The sequence below is a fragment of the Podarcis gaigeae genome (assembly GCF_964106915.1).
Source record: "Podarcis gaigeae genome assembly, chromosome: 13".
NCBI classification, from domain to species: domain Eukaryota; kingdom Metazoa; phylum Chordata; class Lepidosauria; order Squamata; family Lacertidae; genus Podarcis; species Podarcis gaigeae.
In genome coordinates, this window is record NC_139689.1 from 1443746 (window position 1) to 1462115 (window position 18370).

The 18370-nt window shown below is 53.8% G+C and overlaps 1 protein-coding gene across 10 annotated transcripts in view; it reads left to right on the forward strand.

The window, feature by feature from the left end:
* MINK1 (misshapen like kinase 1) overlaps nt 1–16446 on the forward strand; it is a 60765-nt gene extending 44319 nt beyond the window's left edge. For all 10 annotated transcript variants that reach the window (XM_083706506.1, XM_083706508.1, XM_083706510.1 and 7 more), the window contains 12 exons: nt 1120–1292; nt 2538–2652; nt 4577–4723; nt 7954–8065; nt 8822–8980; nt 9079–9222; nt 11054–11188; nt 11628–11728; nt 12146–12295; nt 12402–12561; nt 14217–14356; nt 14741–16446. In XM_083706506.1, coding sequence (XP_083562632.1) covers nt 1120–1292; nt 2538–2652; nt 4577–4723; nt 7954–8065; nt 8822–8980; nt 9079–9222; nt 11054–11188; nt 11628–11728; nt 12146–12295; nt 12402–12561; nt 14217–14356; nt 14741–14824 — 1620 coding nt within the window. In that variant the 3' untranslated portion in view covers nt 14825–16446. The remainder of the gene's footprint in view (nt 1–1119; nt 1293–2537; nt 2653–4576; nt 4724–7953; nt 8066–8821; nt 8981–9078; nt 9223–11053; nt 11189–11627; nt 11729–12145; nt 12296–12401; nt 12562–14216; nt 14357–14740) is intronic.
* Nucleotides 16447–18370: the final 1924 nt, after the last annotated feature.

Consider the following 18370-nt stretch of genomic DNA (forward strand, 5'->3'; position numbering starts at 1 on the left):
AAATGGGAAATCGTATTTCCAATTCGACTAATTTCGGACCTCGAGCTCAGCAGGGCTGCTGAGTGGAATTGCTGGCCTCCCACGCCCTCCTTCCCAGGTGGCTCAGGCCCCATTTGGGGGTCACCGGCCTCACCCCACGGGTGGAGCACCCCACGTTTTGCTTGAGCACAGGTTTGATTAGGTGTCTCTCACATGACGTGTGCCCAAGAACCCAAGAAACTTGGCTTTCTCCTCCCACTCTTTTTCCTTTGGGGGGCAGGATTTTGTGGGTCCTACTGCCCATCATTTCCTCCTGCGTCTTTTATGATAATCCAAATCTAAAATTCACCATTAAACTACAAGTGATATTCCAATCCTACTAATGATTTTAACTGTTTACAATAGTCTTTAAGATAAGTTATAAATTTCCCCAATTCCTTATTAAAAAGGTTGAGCAGAGCAGAAAAGGGGGGGTAGGGGATCGATGGGACGCGGGTGGCGCTGTGGGTTAAACCACAGAGCCTAGGACTTGCCGATCAGAAGGTCAGTGGTTCGAATCCCCGCAACAGGGTGAGCTCCCGTTGCTCGGTCCCTGCTCTTGCCAACCTAGCAGTTCGAAAGCACGTCAAAGTGCAAGTAGATAAATAGGTACCACTCCAGCGGGAAGGTAAACGGCGTTTCCGTGCGCTGCTCTGGTTCGCCAGAAGCGGCTTAGTCATGCTGGCCACATGACCCGGAAGCTGTACGCCGGCTCCCTCGGCCAGGAAAGTGAGATGAGCGCCGCAACCCCAGAGTCGGCCACAACTGGACTTAACTGTCAAGGGTACCTTTACCTTTAGGGGATCGATAGCTGGGGTTTTTGTTGGGGCTTGGGTGGGGGGCAGGAGAGGTTGGCACTGGCTTCCTGCTATGCCTGTCAAAAACTGCGCCCACTGGGCAGTCCTCCTGGTGGGGTGGGGTCTCCATTGCAGGCAGGCCAACTCCCATGCAAGCTTGCTTGGTGTTGTTTCCACCTGCTGTCTCTCTCTTTCTTTCTTTCTTTCTTTCTTTCTTTCTTTCTTTCTTTCTTTCTTTCTCTCTCTCTCCTTCCTCCTTTGCCTCCCTGCGGCATCCGTGACCCCCTACCTCTCCTCTCCACAGAACTTTGTGCTGCCCAAGGACCGCCTGGAGGAGGCAGCCCCCAAGCCCCTCAAGAAGGCCATGGACTACTCCTCCTCCAGCGAGGAGATGGACTCGAGCGAGGAGGACGAGGAGGAGGAGGAGGAAGGAGAAGGGGAGCGCTCTGAGCCCACGGCAGACACTCCGGGGACCAGGTGAGGCCAGGGGCCGTGAACACGCTGGCACTTTTGGGGAGCGCCTGGGTGCACGCAAGGAGGTCAGGGGAGCCCCGTGGTGGCAGGAGGATCAGGACCAAAGGGCCCCCGTCCTGTGCACCCAGGGGGAAGGGAGCCCCCAAGCAGGGCGTGTGTCGAGTGGCAGCGCTCTTCCTCCTTGTGAGTCTCTCCAAGGGGCTTTCAGAGAGGCCGATGGTGCATGAGAAGAGCGCCTGCTGGATCAGCCCCATAACCCGCCCAGGCCAGCATCCTCTTCCTACAGCCAGATGCCCATTATGGGATACTTGTAAGCAGGATCCGAGTGCAAGAGCAGCGACACCCAGCATTCAGAACCATCGCTGCTTCCATCCGTGGAAGTAGAGCCAAGGATTTTAAGGTCCATGAATAATCATAGTTTAGAGGTCTCAGGCCCTAAGGAAGTCAGACTAACCTCCACCAGGGCCAGGGCCTTCTCAGTGGTGGCTCCGACCTGGTGGAATGCTCTGTTCCTGGAGACCAGGGCCCTGCAGGATTTAACCTCCTTCCGCAGGGCCTGTAAGACAGAGCTAGTCCGCCTGGCCTTTAATTTGAATTCAGCCTGATCTTTTATTTCCCTTCCCTCCCCCTCCCCTTTTATGAAGGTCACCTGCTCTGAGACCCCACAGCTAATTCTCCCCTGGCCTCCTCGCTGGCCCAAGTAGGACCAATTCAGCCAGCTAGCCCTGGGGATTATCTAATTGATTTTTGAATTTTACTGTTATTCATGTTTTTATACTGTATTTTATGCTGCATTTATAATTAAGTGTTTTAAAGTGTTTTAGATTTTGTTAGCTGCCCTGAGCCCGGTTTTTGAACCAGGAAGGGCAGGGTATAAATAAAAAATTATTATTATTATTATTATTATTATTATTATTATTATTATTATTATTATTTACTCCATGAATCAGTCTGATGTGTTCAAGTTGTTGGCCCTCACTGCCTCCTGCAGCAGGGAGTTCCATAGTTTGAATCTGTTCAGTGTGAAGGACTTTCCCCCCTTTTTAATATTCAGCTTCACTGAACCCTCACAAGTTCTAGTGTTATTTGGGGGGGGGGGGCGACTTTCCTTTGTCCTCTTCCCTTTCTAGTTGGGCGTGCTTCCAGACTTTGTGGTCTCTGGGCGGGGGCGAGGAGGAGGAGGAGGCAGGTTTAATGTGGCTGCTTCCGTGTGTCTTCTGACCTCCCCTCTCTCCCTCCCTGTTGCAGAGACGGCGACACGGACTCCGTGAGCACCATGGTGGTGCATGACGTGGAGGATCTGACGGGCGGCAGTGGCGGTTCAGAGAGCTCCTATGGCGAGGGCACCATGCTGGTGCAGCGGGTGAGAATCACGCTTTGCAGCCTCCGTCCTGTTTGTGGGTGTGGGTGTGGGTGTAGAGGGGTGATCCCTCCCCTGGCCTCTCCATCTTCTGGCTGGGAGGTACAGAAACTGCTTCCTGGGGGTACAAAAATCATCTAGCCCTGTTAGAATTCCTGCTCCGTGATTGCAGACATGAGATTGTTGTCTTTCACATATGTTTTGACTCCACAGAGTGGGAAGTGACGGAGACAGGATGTTTGTGTTCCTGTGTTCCATGAAGTGGGACTATTGTCCTTTGTTCTTCCTCTTTGCTGTCTGATGCTGGAGAGAGAGGGAGCCATGTTGCAGTGCTCCGTGTGTGTTTATATGTAAATAAAGTAGATTAGCCAAAATGCTGAGTTGCTGAGGTTATGCAAACTGGGCAAACTCTGGGGATCCCTAAGTGTGCTGGTGTCTGTTAGCATCGGTCGCTGTGATGTTCGGGCTGAAGAAAGCTTTTGAGGCTCCCGAACGATTGACCAGGAGGGAGGGAACATGCCAGGCGGGCACGTGTCTCTACCAGGGTCCTACTCGTGTGTAGGCTGAACTCCTGACAAGGCCAACCCCTTGCAATGCAGGAATCTCAGCTACAGCATCCATGGGAGACAACCATCCAACCTCTGCTTAAAACCGCCAATGAAGAGAGTCCACCGCCTTCTGAGGTCATGGAATTATAAAGCTGGAAGGGAACCAGCACTTTTTTCCTCGGGGGGACGCATACCCCTAAACATTTTGGGTATCTTAAGTTTGGCCTCATTAAGGGGCAGTATGAGTTGGAAAAGGAGAGTACCTCTAAACATTTTTTTTAAGGAAAAAATCACTGGAGGGGACTCCAAGGGCCATCTAGTCCAGCCCTCGGAGCCAGAGGAAGGAATGCCGCCTCCTCCCTCCTCACCCCACAGGGCCCCTTGCCCTCCTTTTCTCCACAGCTTAAAGCATTTGAATGGAGGGCCCGGTTTGACCCTGTACTGCTGGGGGCTGGGCTAGATGACCCTTGGCCCCCTCCCTTCCAACTTCAGTTCTATGATAAGGACTCTGCAGGAGGGGAGCGTCTTGCTTTGGGTCCTGAGGCTTTTATATTTATTCATTTGTGGCATGCCCTAAGACCCCAGGGCAAGGGTGATGCGTTAAAGCACAATATATTTTTTAAAATGCTTTTTATTTAGTTTTCTTTAACACAAACAAAATAAATACACTGAAGTTCTACAATCCTATGCACACTTATTTTCTCAATGCTCTGTTGAGCATAGACTTCCTCCCTTCAAAAGGTTTTCATATTAATCTTTCATTTCCCGCAGATTCTTAATAACTTCCTATTCACATCATAAGATTTATTTTAATCCTACTACAGTCTTTAAACTTCTGCAATTATTACATATTTACTCCACTCACGTCTGGACTTTGTTTCCTCTTGGTTATGGATCCTGTGGGTCAGTTTTGCTGATTCCACGTGTTCGACTATTTTTGTCTGCCACTCCACTAATGTTGGTATTTCCTGAGTTTCCCATTTTGGGGCTACTAAGATTCCGGCGGCGGTCATAACCTACATGAATAATCTCTGGCACAATATTTAAAACAGTTTGAGGCCCTAAGAATGAGGTGGGTCCCAAAATATCACGTGTCAAAAGCCAGGGCAAAGGGGTGGCGTCCGCAGCTGGTCTCCACCACCGTGGGGGGTTAGAAGCTTGCTGGGTGATGGTGAGGATGATTTAAGGGGGGGGGGCAGCAGGAGGCTCAGCACTCAAACAAGACACCAAACTCTGCACCTACCAGGCCTGTGTGTGTGTGTATGTCGTACTCTGAGCACCACGGGGGCTGCAAGACCCTCCCCACCACCAATGGCGCTGAAGGGCTCAATTTCTCCATCCCCGCTGTCTTGACACCCCTCTTCCCCTCCCTCTCGCAGACCCCCGAGGAGGAGCGGGGCCTCCTGCACAGCGACAGCAACGGCTACACCAACCTGCCGGACGTGGTCCAGCCCAGCCACTCGCCCACCGAGGCCAAGAGCAGCAGCAACGGTTCCTCCTCGCCAGCTAAGGACACAGCCACCGACGTGAGTTTGGGGAATAATAATAAATTTTATTTGTACCCCGCCCTCCCCGGGCTCAGGGCGGCTAACACCAATAAAATTACAGTGAAAACATAATAGGGGGGAAAAACTAATTTAAAATGCAGGTTAGAATGCAATTTAAAGAGAGGGAAGAAGGCTTTTTCCAGGCCTCCCACTTCCTTTCTCCTCTGGCCTGCAGGGACTCCTCCTTGTAGGGCCGTGGCCACATTCCTCCCCCTTTGCTCCAGCTCTCTGCACCTGAGCGAGGGCAAGCAGCCATTGCCTGCCTGAGGTTTGGTGCTGTGGGGCATTTGGGCTGCTCCCCACTGCTTCCTGCCACAGTGCCTTTAGGGGGTGGAGTTGCAGCCCTTTGCTCTTAGCGTTAAATAAGTTGGAGTTCTTGATATTAAATATACCAAGAAAAAAGCACACCAAGAACTCTGGCCAATATAAGTTTCAGTAGTGGGAGTGGTCCCTGCTCACAAATCAATAGTCAATTGTAACAAAAACTAATCCATTCAAAAGTATGTATTCTGACAAGGATTACAAAGTCAAACAGATTACAAACTCAAATTCATAAGGATATGTATAATACAATAATTCTCTCTACAGTGGTACCTCGGGTTAAGTACTTAATTCGTCCTGGAGGTCCGTTCTTAACCTGAAGCACCACTTTAGCTAATGGGGCCTGCTGCTGCTGCTGCACCGCCAGAGCACAATTTCCGTTCTCATCCTGAAGCAAAGTTCTTAACCTGAGATACTGTTTCTGGGTTAGTGGAGTCTGTAACCTGAAGTGTCTCTAACCCGAGATACCACTATATTAAAGTTTGTAATCCTTGTCAGAATACATACTTTTAAATGGATTAGTTTTTGTTACAATTGACTATTGATTTGTGAGTAGGGACCACTCCCACTACTGAAACTTATACAGTGGTGCCTCGCAAGACAAACGCCTCGCAAGACGGAAAACCTGCTAGACGAAAGGGTTTTCCATTTTGGAGGCGCTTCGCAAAACGAATTTCCCTATGGGCTTGCTTCGCAAGAAGAAAATGTCTTGCGAGTTCCTGCGGGTTTTTTCCCCTCCCGCCCCTTTTCCTAAGCCACTTATCAGCTGATCCGCTGATAAGCCACTTAACAGCTGATCGCTAAAAGCCGCCAAACCGCTAATAGCGCTAATCCACTAAGCTGTCAGTGGGCTTGCTTCGCAAGACAAAAAAACCGCTATACGCAGTGGCGTAGCGTGGGTTGTCAGCACCCGGGGCAAGGCAAGTAATTTGCACCCCCTAACCCCTGGATTTTAGCACTCGAGTGCGAGCGCGCCCTCCCAGATGTTGCGGCCGCCCCCCTTGCACCCCCCACGCTACGCCACTGGGGCTGGGGGCGAGCGAAGGAGCCAAGGACCCCCCCTTAAGGCTCAGCAGGAATTTATTAAATTTATTATTTGCGGAGCCCCCGCAGGCCGAGGCAGCCGAAGCCCCCTCCCCTCGGGCGCCTCCCCGCCCCCTCCTCTCCTTGGGCTGTAGGTGGAGCCCGCGCTCCGAGGCGCTCCAGATCCGGGCTTGGCGAGCACCTCTCCTCCCCCCGGCCTGGTCCGGGGGTTTCCAGCCGCGCTCCGTCCTTGCCCGACCCCCCCCCCCCCCGCGGCTGAGACTTGCGCTGAGAGCCGGAGCCAGCGGCGCCCCCTTCCATCGGGAGACCCTTGCCCGCCCGCCGGCTTCCTCTCGGAGGGTTTTGGGGAGAGCAGGGCGCGGCGAGGCCCCTCGGAGCTCTCCTCCCTCCCAGTCGGCAGAAGCAGCCGCCGCCTGTGGCTGGGCCGAGGGGATGGCGGCGGCGGGTGCAAAGGCTGCCCATGCCCGGCCAGGCGTTGGTGGCGGCGTCGGCGCTGCTGCAGCGGCTGCTCCTCCTGCGAGCAGTGAGTGGAGCGCAGCCGCAGCGGGGGGCGGCGCGCGCTAGGGCGCAAGGCTGGCGGTGGCGGTGGGGAGCCCGGCGGACTTCCCTCTGGACTCGCGCCCCCCCAGATGTTGCGCCCGGTGCGGCCGGCACCCCTGGCACCCCCCATGCTACGCCACTGGCTATACGAAGAGCCTCACGGAACGGATTAATTTCGTCTTGCGAGGCACCACTTAGTGTGCTTTTTCCTTTGCTCTTAGCAAGCAGGTGAGGGTACCTTGGGCGGAAGGTCTCCGGGAGCAGAATCTGTCCTCTGTCTCGACACCACCGGCCCTTAAGAACCAAAGGAGAGCCTTGCTGGATGAGCACCCTTTTCTCAGACAGATGGGCTTTCCCCATGGGAAACCGACAAGGACAAGAGCATCTCGCCTCCTGCCATTTCCAGGGATGCAGAAGCTTTGCTACCTCCCACTGCGGAGGGCAGGGCAGAACCATCCTAGCTAGGCATCAGTAGCTCAGGTGGCGCTGTACTCTAAACCACTGAGCCTCTTGGGTTTGCTGATCGGAAGGTCGGCAGTTCGAATCCCCAAGACAGAGTGAGCTCCCGTTGCTCAGTCCCAGCTCCTGCCAACCTAGCAGTTCAAAAGCACACCAGTGCAAGTAGATAAGTAGGTACCACTGTGGCAGGAAGGCAAATGCCGTTTCCGTGCGCTCTGGTTTCCATCAGTGTCCCATTGCACCAGAAGCGGTTTAGTCCTGCCGGCCACATGACCTGGAAGCTGTTTGTGGACAACCGCCGGCTCCCTCGGCCTGAAAGCGAGATGAGCGCCGCAACCCCTTAGTTGCCTTTGACTAGACTTAACTGTCCAGGGGTCCTTTACCTTTTTTACCTTCTCCTCCTCCATGAATCTGCCCAGTCCTCTTTTAAAACCACCTTCTGAACTGGACTTAAGCAGAAGGAGATGGTAGCGGTTCTGGTTCTTTTTAAAAAATAGTTCAATGCAAGATTTTACAATTCTTTGGATTCTCATGGCAATTGTTCCAAATCGGGTTTGTGCAAAATCACAAACGCCTTGTAGCTAGTTTTTTGAAACGTAGGTAGTAGTTGTAATAAAATGTGAGATTCTACATACCCTAACCTTTTATCCAAAGCGGGCAGGGAAGGAAAGTACAAGGAGTTAAAGCAAATTAAATAAACCATGCATGGTCCTTGGGTGTTGGGGCTTGTTGGGGCAGTGCAGGGGCCTGGCATTGGAACCCTCCCTCCTCCAGGCATTGGATATTGTCCCCTAACCTGCTTCTGCCTCTCTCTCACTGTCCCCCCCCTCCCCCCTCAATTGCAGTACCAGTCAAGGGGGCTGGTCAAGGCTCCCGGAAAGAGCTCCTTCACGATGTTTGTGGACTTGGGCATCTACCACAGCTCGCCCGGAGGGGGCGACACCATCCCCATCACTGGTGAGACCTTGCAGGGAGGGGAGATGGGGAGGGGAGGAGAGGGGTTTCCCTTGGCCTGCTGCCTCCCACACGAGAGCCTGTGCTGCACAGAGTTGTCTTTAAAAAAACAGACAGATCCATGTCGTGGGCCCAGAAATTTTTATTTCAGACAATACCCATAATCAGTGGAGTGGGACACTTCAGACAATGGCAAAAAGATGTTTCTAGATTTACCTGGCAGGGAAAGGAACCAAGCATTAAGTATAAATTACTACAGATACAAAAGAAAGAGGTGGATTTTCCCTGCCGGATTTGAAATTATATTATGAAGCATCCTGTCCCTGCAGGCTGCGGGAGTGGATAACTTTAAAAAATACAGATATTTTGGACCTTGAGGGTCATGACAACAGATTTGGATGGCATGCATATTTATGGGATGAGAAGACCAAAGTGCATAAAGGGTTTTTGAATCATTTGGTAACAAAATCCATTTATGGAAGGTCCCAGGTTCAGGTAGGGCAGGGAGCTTATGCAAGTCCTCACGTAGAATCGTAGAGCTGGAAGGCACCCCAGGGGTCATCTAGCGCAACCCGCTGCAGTGCAGAAAGCGCAGCTCAAGAATCCATGACAGACATTCGTCAAGGCTCTCTTGAGAAGAGGCTGCCACCTTCCAGCGAAGGAGACCCTCAGGCAGCTCAGCTCCCCCCTCCCACTCCCCCACCCCCGGAACAAACTAGGAAGGCTTGACCTGTCTGATTCCTCTTTCCACCCGCAAAGCGTTTGACCCGGGGCGGCTGGAGCAGCTGCAGCTGGAGGCGCGGAAGGGCTCTGTGGTCAACGTGAACCCCACCAACACGCGGCCCCACAGCGACACCCCCGAGATCCGCAAGTACAAGAAGCGCTTCAACTCGGAGATCCTGTGCGCCGCCCTGTGGGGTGAGGAGGCAGGGACGCTTGGGTGGGCCAGGGCACGGCTGCCCCTCCCCATCCCCCCGGCCTCTCCCTCACCCTCTGCCTCGGTGCCCACGCTCTAGGGGTCAACTTGCTGGTGGGGACCGAGAACGGGCTGATGCTCCTGGACCGGAGTGGGCAAGGCAAGGTCTACACCCTCATCAACCGGCGCCGCTTCCAGCAGATGGACGTCCTGGAAGGGCTCAACCTCCTGACCACCATCTCGGGTGAGGACTGGGACCGGCCTTGGCCCATTAGGGCCTCCCCATAAGTCCCCCTGCAGCCCTGTACTTCTTGATATGGGCGCACAGCAAAGTTCAGGGAGAAGAAGCCTGGAGTCCCAGAGGGAGAGGGGGCTTGTAGCATTCCCAAAGCAAGGAAGGATTGGACCCTGATTAATAGAATACACATGAGGCTTGACCAGCAAGACTCTGGGAGGAAGTGCCAATAATAAGAATTCCTGTCTACCCCTTGGCCCAGGTCGTTTTATTCACAAAAGAACTTTTTACACAGTGTCCGTAAGAACCAATCAGATTTCCTCTCAGCATTTCAAAACGCCCACGTGGGACAAAGTCAGATCAGAAGAAATTCTTTTAACTACAAAGACTACTCTGAGCATGCATATGTAGTTCAGAGTAAATAAAAGAGGAAGTGAAGAGGAATGCTTTTAGGAAACTCTGGAGGTCATAAACAGGAGAGGACGGAAGGATGACAAGGAAAGAGTACCATTTCCTTGTGAACTCTCTTCCTGGCCCTTGAGATCTATCTAAAGATTAACAAACGACAGTATCTACATCAAAGCTAACTATCATCTTTATGATCCAGGACGCATGATGAAGCAACTGGCCTGTGTTTAGAATGCTTCTACGTGCCTGTCAGACAGAGAAATAGGACAGAGATGCAGCGGCTTATCGGATTTGATTAGAAATTATTGTCAATGAATCAGACCCAGTCAACGCAACGCGTTCATCGCGGACACAGTGGCTTGCTTCATAGTTTATCATTCCTCATAGCAATCCCACCTGATGCCCACACTCTGGATATTTGCACTCCTACAGGGGCTACAGGATTTCAGAGACGCTGCGGAGGGTGCACCCCAGGGGAAAGGGGGCTGGAGTCTGACTGGGGAGAGGGGGCCAGCGATTTGTGCCCCGGCCAGCAGGCAGGGGTCTGAGGCAGGAGAAGCTTCAGAGCTGGAGGAGGGGCACAGAATGGGGTGGAAACAGAGGAGGAAGAGGCAGGCCCCGCAAGGGAAGGGCCCAGGGGCTTCTCCACCCGTTCCTTCCTTGCTGTCTCCCAGAACCAGGAGGGGATTGAAAAGGGAGGAGCAGAGGGCGTTTCCACGCAGGCGCAGTTTCTGGCTGCGTGTGTTGCAGGGAAATGCATTTTCTGGTGGCAACTACTCTATAGCTCTATAGCTCTTGAGGGACGCGGGTGGCGCTGTGGGTTAAACCACAGAGTCTAGGACTTGCTGATCAGAAGGTCAGCAGTTCGAATCCCTGTGACGGGGTGAGCTCCCGTTGCTCAGTCCCTGCTCCTGCCCACCTAGCAGTTCGAAAGCACGTCAAAGTGCAAGTAGATAAATAGGTACCACTCCAGCGGGAAGGTAAACGGCGTTTCCGTGCGCTGCTCTGGTTCGCCAGAAGCGGCTTAGTCCTGCTGGCCACATGACCCAGAAGCTGTACGCCGGCTCCCTCGGCCAATAAAGCGAGATGAGCGCCGCAACCCCAGAGTCGGCCACGACTGGACCTCATGGTCAGGGGTCCCTTTACCTTTTTACTCTATAGCTTCTGGACCTGGGAAAGAGCTGTGGAAGCGGCTTGTCGGTGTTAACTTTGGCGATAAAGACTTGACTCTCTGCCATGGGCCTCCCTTTGGCTGCCGAGCGCCTTGGCACGGAAGAGGGCTCTGGAATTGTCGGCCACAGGAATCTCTTGCACACACACGTCCTGCAGGAAACCCCACACTCCCCAGCACCCCTGCTCCCCCTCTTCCCGCCCCTGGCCTGTGAATAAAGGGCCCTTGGTTCTCTCTCCCGCCCCCCCCCCCCCCCCGTAGGGAAGAGAAACAAGCTTCGTGTCTACTACCTCTCCTGGCTGCGGAACAAAATTTTGCACAACGACCCGGAAGTGGAGAAGAAGCAAGGCTGGACCACCGTGGGGGACATGGAGGGCTGTGTCCACTACCGCGTGGGTAAGTGGGGTGCGGGACCCGGGCTGAGCGGTCGGGGCCAGGAGACCCCCACCCCACCCCACCCCAGGGGGCGGACACATTGACAGTTCAGCCCAGAAGCGTTCTGCCCCAGGAAGAATTAAATTTGGCCAAACCTGCCAATTATGGTAATGTTGATGCCTCAGTGAATAGCCCTTGTGCAGGATCCAAGCCCAAGAGCAACACTCTCCCCTCCTGCAGTTCCCAGTTACTAGGTTCCTGGTTGTTGGCCATCCCTGTCTCCAGTGGCAGGGAGTTCCGCGGTCCAACAATCCATCTCTCATGGCCAAACCCGCCCTGTCATTCTTGAACCCAGCACGGCAAGCCCTTTGAGCCTGGAACTGCCCCAGGTTATGAAGGGAAGGTGTGGGGTCCAGACCTAACATTTCCCACCCCCCTCTTCCTGGTTCTTTTCCCTCAGTGAAATACGAGCGGATCAAGTTCCTGGTCATTGCACTCAAGAACTCAGTGGAAGTCTATGCCTGGGCCCCCAAGCCCTACCACAAATTCATGGCCTTCAAGGTACTGGGGAGGCTGGAATCGGGGGGGGGGGCTCCCTGGGGGAGAAGGGAGCCTTTGGGGCTCTGCTGGACACCCCGAAATCTGCACAGCAGGGCGTGGGGAGTGGGTTTTGATAGCAGCGGGAGCCTCACAAAAGTGTGGCTTGGCTGGAAGGATCAGGGGAGAGGGGGCTGATTTGGTGACTGGGAGGAGAGCGTCCGAGTTGGAAGGGGCACCCAGAGGCCATCTAGCCCAGCCCCTGGGTGCAGTGAAGGGGTGACCCGCTGAAGAACCCCTAATAGGTGCAGCATCCACCCCCTTTTGAGGTCATAGGATTGTGGTATTGGAAGGGGTCCTGGGTGGCTCCTCGTGGCCAGAAGCCCCCCCCCCCCACACACACACAACACCCTTCCTGCCTCCCCCTGCTTTGTCTTCCAGTCTTTTGCTGACTTGCCTCACCGGCCGCTGCTGGTGGAGCTGACGGTGGAGGAGGGCCAGCGGCTCAAAGTGATCTACGGATCCTGCGCCGGCTTCCACGCCATCGACGTGGACTCAGGAAACAATTACGACATCTATATACCAGTACATGTAAGCCTGGCCAGCAGGGGAAGAGGGGAGCAGGCTGTGGGGGTTGGCGGGTGGGCCTCATTTAAGCCTTCTTCCTCCTCCTCCTCTTCTCCTTCTCCCTCCCCAGATCCAGTCGCAGGTCACCCCCCATGCCATCATCTTCCTGACCAACACCGAAGGGATGGAGATGCTCCTTTGCTACGAAGACGAGGGCGTCTACGTCAACACCTACGGGCGCATCATCAAGGACGTCGTGCTGCAGTGGGGGGAGATGCCCACCTCTGTCGGTAAGCCTGGAGCAGCAGGGGGCGCTTAGGGTGGGTGGGGGCTTCAGTCTAGACGCTGAGGGGGCTACGATGCAACAGGGGGAGTGTTGCAGCTCTGTGGGGTGTGGGGCACCTTTCCTTGCCAAATGTCCCAAAGTCAGTCTCCAGCAGCAGCCTCACAGAACCATGGAATTGTAGCACTGGAAGGGGACCCCCAGAGTCATCTAGTCCAGCCCCCTGCCTTGGTGAAGATTTGACATTTTCATCCCCAAAAAGTTTTTGATTTGAGTTTCTACTGAAATGAGGCTGCATTTTAATGTTGTATTTTAATCTTGTTTTTAAGTTGTACAGTGGTGCCCCGCAAGACGAACGCCTCGCAAGGCGGAAAACCCGCTAGACGAAAGGGTTTTCCGTTTTGGAGGTGCTTCGCAAAACGAATTTCCTATGGGCTTGCTTCGCAAGACGAAAATGTCTTGCGAGTTCCTGCGGGGTTTTTTTCCTCCCCCCCCCCCTTTTCCCAAGCCGCTAAGCCGCCTATCAGCTGATCCGCTAAGCCGCTAATAGTGCTAATCCGCTAAGCCGCTAACGGGCTTGCTTCGCAAGACGAAAAAACCGCAAGATGAAGAGACTCACGGAACGGATTCTTTTCATCTTGCAAGGCACCACTGTATTTTAATAAATAAAATTTATTATTATTATTAAAGAACGGCAGCTGAAGCATCCCTGACAGATGACCATCCAGCCTCTGCTTAAAAAACTCCAAGGTATCGGGAGTCCCCAAACTCCCAAAGGCCTTTGATCCATTGTCAAACAGCTCTTGCTGTCACAATTTTCCCCCTCATGCTTAGTTTTTCCCCTGATGTTGAAAAGACGAATCTGGGCAGTAGATCAGTACAGTACAGTCAGACCTCGGGTTACAGGCGCCTCAGGTTGCGCATTTTCGGGCTACGGGCGCGTTATTTCCGGGTTTTGGCACTTGTGCATGTGCAGAAGCGCTAAATCATGCTTTGCGTATGCGCCGAATCGCGACCCACGCAGACGCGGCGCTGCAGGTTGCAAACGTGCCTCCCGCACGAATCACATTTGCAACCCGAGCATCCACTGTATATAAAAGCAATAATGTGACTGGTGCGTTTTGGACTCGTTTCTGAGCCATCTTCAAGGGCAGCCCCATGCAGAGTGTGTTTCAGTACAGTGGTACCTCGGGTTAAGTACTTAATTCGTTCCGGAGGTCCGTTCTTAACCTGAAACTGTTCTTAACCTGAAGCACCGCTTTAGCTAATGGGGCCTCCCGCCGCTGCTGCGTGATTTCTGTTCTCATCCTGAAGCAAAGTTCTTAACCCAAGGTACTATTTCTGGGTTAGCGGAGTCTGTAACCTGAAGCATATGTAACCTGAAGTTTATGTAACCTGAGGTACCACTGTATTCTAATCTGGAAGCTGCCAGAGGGTAGTGGCCGTGTCACCTGGGCCCCAGAGGGGCTGCAGCTGGCAGAAGAGCTGGAGCTGGGCAGAGACCCTCCTGGCCCCCGGGACATCCCGTGACAGAGTTGCATTCGGGACCCATTGCTGAGCTGCAGCCGCTTCCTGTCTTCCTTGTGGGCTTGGCACACCCACCCACTCCGTGCTCAACGAGGAAGCCTCACGTGTCCCCCTTTCTCTCCTCCTGCCCCTCAGCTTACATCTGCTCCAATCAGATCATGGGTTGGGGCGAGAAAGCCATTGAGATCCGCTCGGTAGAGACGGGGCACCTGGACGGCGTCTTCATGCACAAGCGGGCGCAGCGCCTGAAGTTCCTGTGCGAGCGCAACGACAAGGTGGGTGCGAGTCACGCCTCCTGGATCGAGCCCTGCCAGACGCCACTTGAGCTGGGGGCTGGCGGTGTGTGTGTGTGTGTGTGTGTGTGTGTGTGTGTGTGTGTTTTATTGTCTCAAAGCACAACTGCGCCATCCCAGCTCACTCTACATTTGCTGCTGCCAGCAGGGTGGAAGAGATACCCGGAGAGGAGGGGGCGCTCGTGGCTGACCCCCTGCCAATCTCCTCTTCCTCTTTGCTGCATCAGTCATCGGAGCCAGCTAGTATGGCCACTGGGAGGGCCACTGCTTGACTGCAGAGGGACTTGGGGGGGGGCGATTCCTGACCCCCACTGACTGACGGCTCTTCCTTCACGTCCTCCTTCCTTCCTTCATCCCTCCCTGCAGGTCTTCTTCGCCTCTGTTCGCTCTGGGGGCAGCAGCCAGGTCTACTTCATGACCCTGAACAGGAACTGCATCATGAACTGGTGAGGGCAGGGGGGCTCGCCCCATCCCGCCCCTCCTGCTTGCCCCACTCCGTGGCGGAGGGGGGGGGAGGAGGAGGAGGAGGAGGGTCTTGTCAGATGCCCCGCCTGAGCTCAAGACGGCCCAGAGAAGACCATCCCCTGAAAGTGACAGCGATGCCTTGGCGGTTCACTTCTCAGTCCTGCCCCCCCCTCCTCTCGGCTGCCCTTGGGGGGGCCTCTGCGCCCCCATTTCACTCTTCTGTTTCTGATAGGAAAGAAGTCGGGTGCATGGCTGGGGTGGGAAGGGTCCAGTCCTAAAAAAGACAGCCATCCCTTGCTGCCTCTCGTGGTGGTCCCACCTCAGGGCGGTTGGGGAGGGGCGTGGAGAGCAATGCCTAAATTCCCCCCCCCCTCCTCATCCCAGAATTCAGCAGTATTTCAGTGTCCCAAAAAGGATGGGGGGGGGCGGAACGGCTTCTGGGGCAGGGTTTTATTATCAAAGCCAAATCATGTAAATAAAAGCAGCTGGGAGTCCCATCCATTCCCCCCCCCCCCACTTTCCTATCTTCCAATCAGTGGAGGAGGGAAAGCTGCAACTCCCCACAGCTTATAGGGACAGGGTATGGGGAGTAGCTGGGGGCCACTTTTGCGGAGGGGAGGGGGGAGAGAAGAAGAGGAGGAAGTATTGGATATTCTCCCATTCTGAGCCATTTCCCCCATGTCCTTTGCAGGCAGACCTCTTTGGCTTTGTGAAACTCACCCCCCCCCAAAAAAAAAAAATATTGCAGCACGTGGCAAGCATCTCCACCTGCTGGCGTCCCCCCCACCCTCTCTCTCTCTCTCTCTCTCTCATATCCGTGGGGGAAGTGATAAGGGACTGAGAATGAGGTTGCCCCCCCCCATCCTGGCTCACCAGTAAGTTTCGGGGGGCAAAACCGCTGGCCCCTCCCTCCTGACCCGCCCCCCCCCCGACCAGCCAGCCATGGGACGTGTGTTGGATGTATATCAGAATTCTCTCCCGCCCCCCAGCCACCCATGGGGGGGAGCTGTGTATATTTTGCTTTAATTATTCCTTTTTGTAATGGCAATTAAGTAATTAACTAACAAAGCACTTTAACTGGGCCCACCTAATCAGGGTGGTTAGTGGATTGGGAAGGGGGAGCAGGAAGCTGGGGGGGGGGGCTTGGCAGTCTCTCCCCCCTACCCCAAACCCTGCAAGGCCTCTTCAAGGCAGCTTTTTCTTTCCCAGGGTGTTGTGGGGGAGACAGGAGGTGAAGTTGGCTTCTTCCCTTAGCAGAAGCAAACAGCCTGTCTTTGCTGCCCCCCCCTTGATTCCTCACTGGGTTTGGGGCTTCCCATGGGGGGCGCTGACGTTCGGCTGCTGGAGAGAGGTGGGGGCCACGAGGCCAGATCCCCTTGCGCAACCCTCTCCCCACCCCCCCCTCCTTGGGCAACTTTGGTTTCTTGTGTATTTTCGCTTGCGTTTGTATATAACCCTCCCGGACCCCAGTGTGGGTGAAGGGAGCAGCCCCCCCACCCCGCCCTCCAGCAATCAGCGGTGGCCTTGGGATGATGATGATGATGATGATGATGATGATGATGATGAAGACGACATCTGTTTAATAAAAGAACCAAAATCTGTGAGTCCTCCTCGCGTGGCTGTCTCTCTTTTCCCAGGGCGCCCAGGTCTCTCTATTCTTCCACCCAGTAGGAACCTGGAAGTGGCTGTTGGGATGCTTCCAAGGGAACAGGGGCAATTTGCAAGCCCCCAGCTGCCTCCAGCCCACCGGCTGGTAAGCCGGGCAATCTCCAGTCCTTGGCTCAGCATTAAACCTCAGCATTTTGGCTAATCGACTTTATTTACATCTAAACACACACGGAGCACTGCAACATGGCTCCCTCTCTCTCTAGCAGAGAGAGACAGCAGAGAGAAAAAGAACAAAGGACAATAGTCCCACTTCACAGAACACAAGAACACAAACATCCTGTCTCCGTCACTTCCCACTCGGTGGAGCAAAACATATACCGTCACGGCTTGTGGAACAATCCCATGACTGCAGTCACAGAGCAGGAATTCTAACAGGCTGTGCTGTGCCTGTGCAGCAAGGCTTCTGAATATCGGTTTCCAGAAACCACAGGAGGAGAGATTGGCTCTTGCGCTTGGACCCTATTGCAGGTTTCCCAAACGTGTCACCTGCTTGGATATTAGACCAAATGGGACAGAGACCCAACCTGGCAAGCTTTTCTTACATTTAAAATAACATTACGTTGCCCCAGCTGCTCTGGGTGGCTTCCAACAGGTATAAAAACATAATGATAAAACATTTCACATTTAAAACTTCCCTCTACAGGGCTGCCTTCAGGTGTCTTCTGAAAGTAAGTTCATTTCCTTGGTAGGAGGGCGTTCCACAGGGCGGGCGCCACCACCGAGAAGGCCCTCCGCCTGCTTCCCTGTAGCTTTGCTTCTCGCAAGGAGGGAACTGCCAGAAGGCCCTCGGAGCTGGACCTCTGTGTCCAGGCTGGACGATGGGGGTGGAGACGCTCCTTCAGGTGTACAGAGCAGAGGCAGCAAAGCAGTTCTGATCCGCGAATTGCTGGGAGAAGCAGGGCCAGCTGCCTTACCCTAGTCCGGGATCAAGGCAACTTGCTCGTTTCCCTGGCAGACCCCGCTAAACCTGCTAAGACCCCGGGACTCTGAGACCAACACCCTCTGCATTTCCCAGGCAGTTCCCTTGCAAGTTACTCAGAGAGTAAGGGCAGCCCATGTTCCCCACGTCTCTCCCAGATCTCAGAAGAGCGTCCTGGCCTCTTAGTTCTGATCCTAAACTCCCAGCAGCAGGAACTCCAAGCATCTGGGCATGTGGCGGATCCTAAAAAACCCAAGGTTTCACACACACACTCCGGTGGTCAAATTAGGAAACTTTCTTCAAAATAACCGGAGTAGAGGAAAGCAGGCAGGTCACATCAGAACACTAAACACATCAGAGCTCTGTGGTTCCAAAACTGGACCAATCCTTGCCTGTACACAACACCAGAATTGTGGTTTACTCACAAGGAAGCAGCGAGGCTGGTCAGCTCCATAGAAAATCCGGTCTAGTTCCCTGGTGGTGGGACAACCCTGTGAGGGGAACTCAGCATTTTTAACAACAACAACAACAATAATAATAATAAATTTTATTTATACCCCGCCCTTCCCAGTTCAGAAGACTGGGCTCAGGGTGGCTAACAACAAATTTAAAGCAATTAATGCAACACAAAGCAGCATAAAATACAGTATAAAACGTGAATAACAATAAATTCAGAATTCAAAAATCAATTTAGGGGGGAAATCCATCCAATAAACATTAGATAACCCACAGGGCTAGCTGGCTAAATTAGTCCTATTTGGGTCAGCGAGGAGACCAGGGGAGAATTAGCTGTGGGATCCCAGAGCAGGTAATCTTCATAAAGGAAGGAAGGGGAATAAAAGATCAGGCTGAATTCAAATTAAAGGCCAGGCAGAATAGCTCTGTCTTACAGGCCCGACGGAAGGAAGTTAAATCCTGCAGGGCCCTGGTCTCATGGGTTCCAC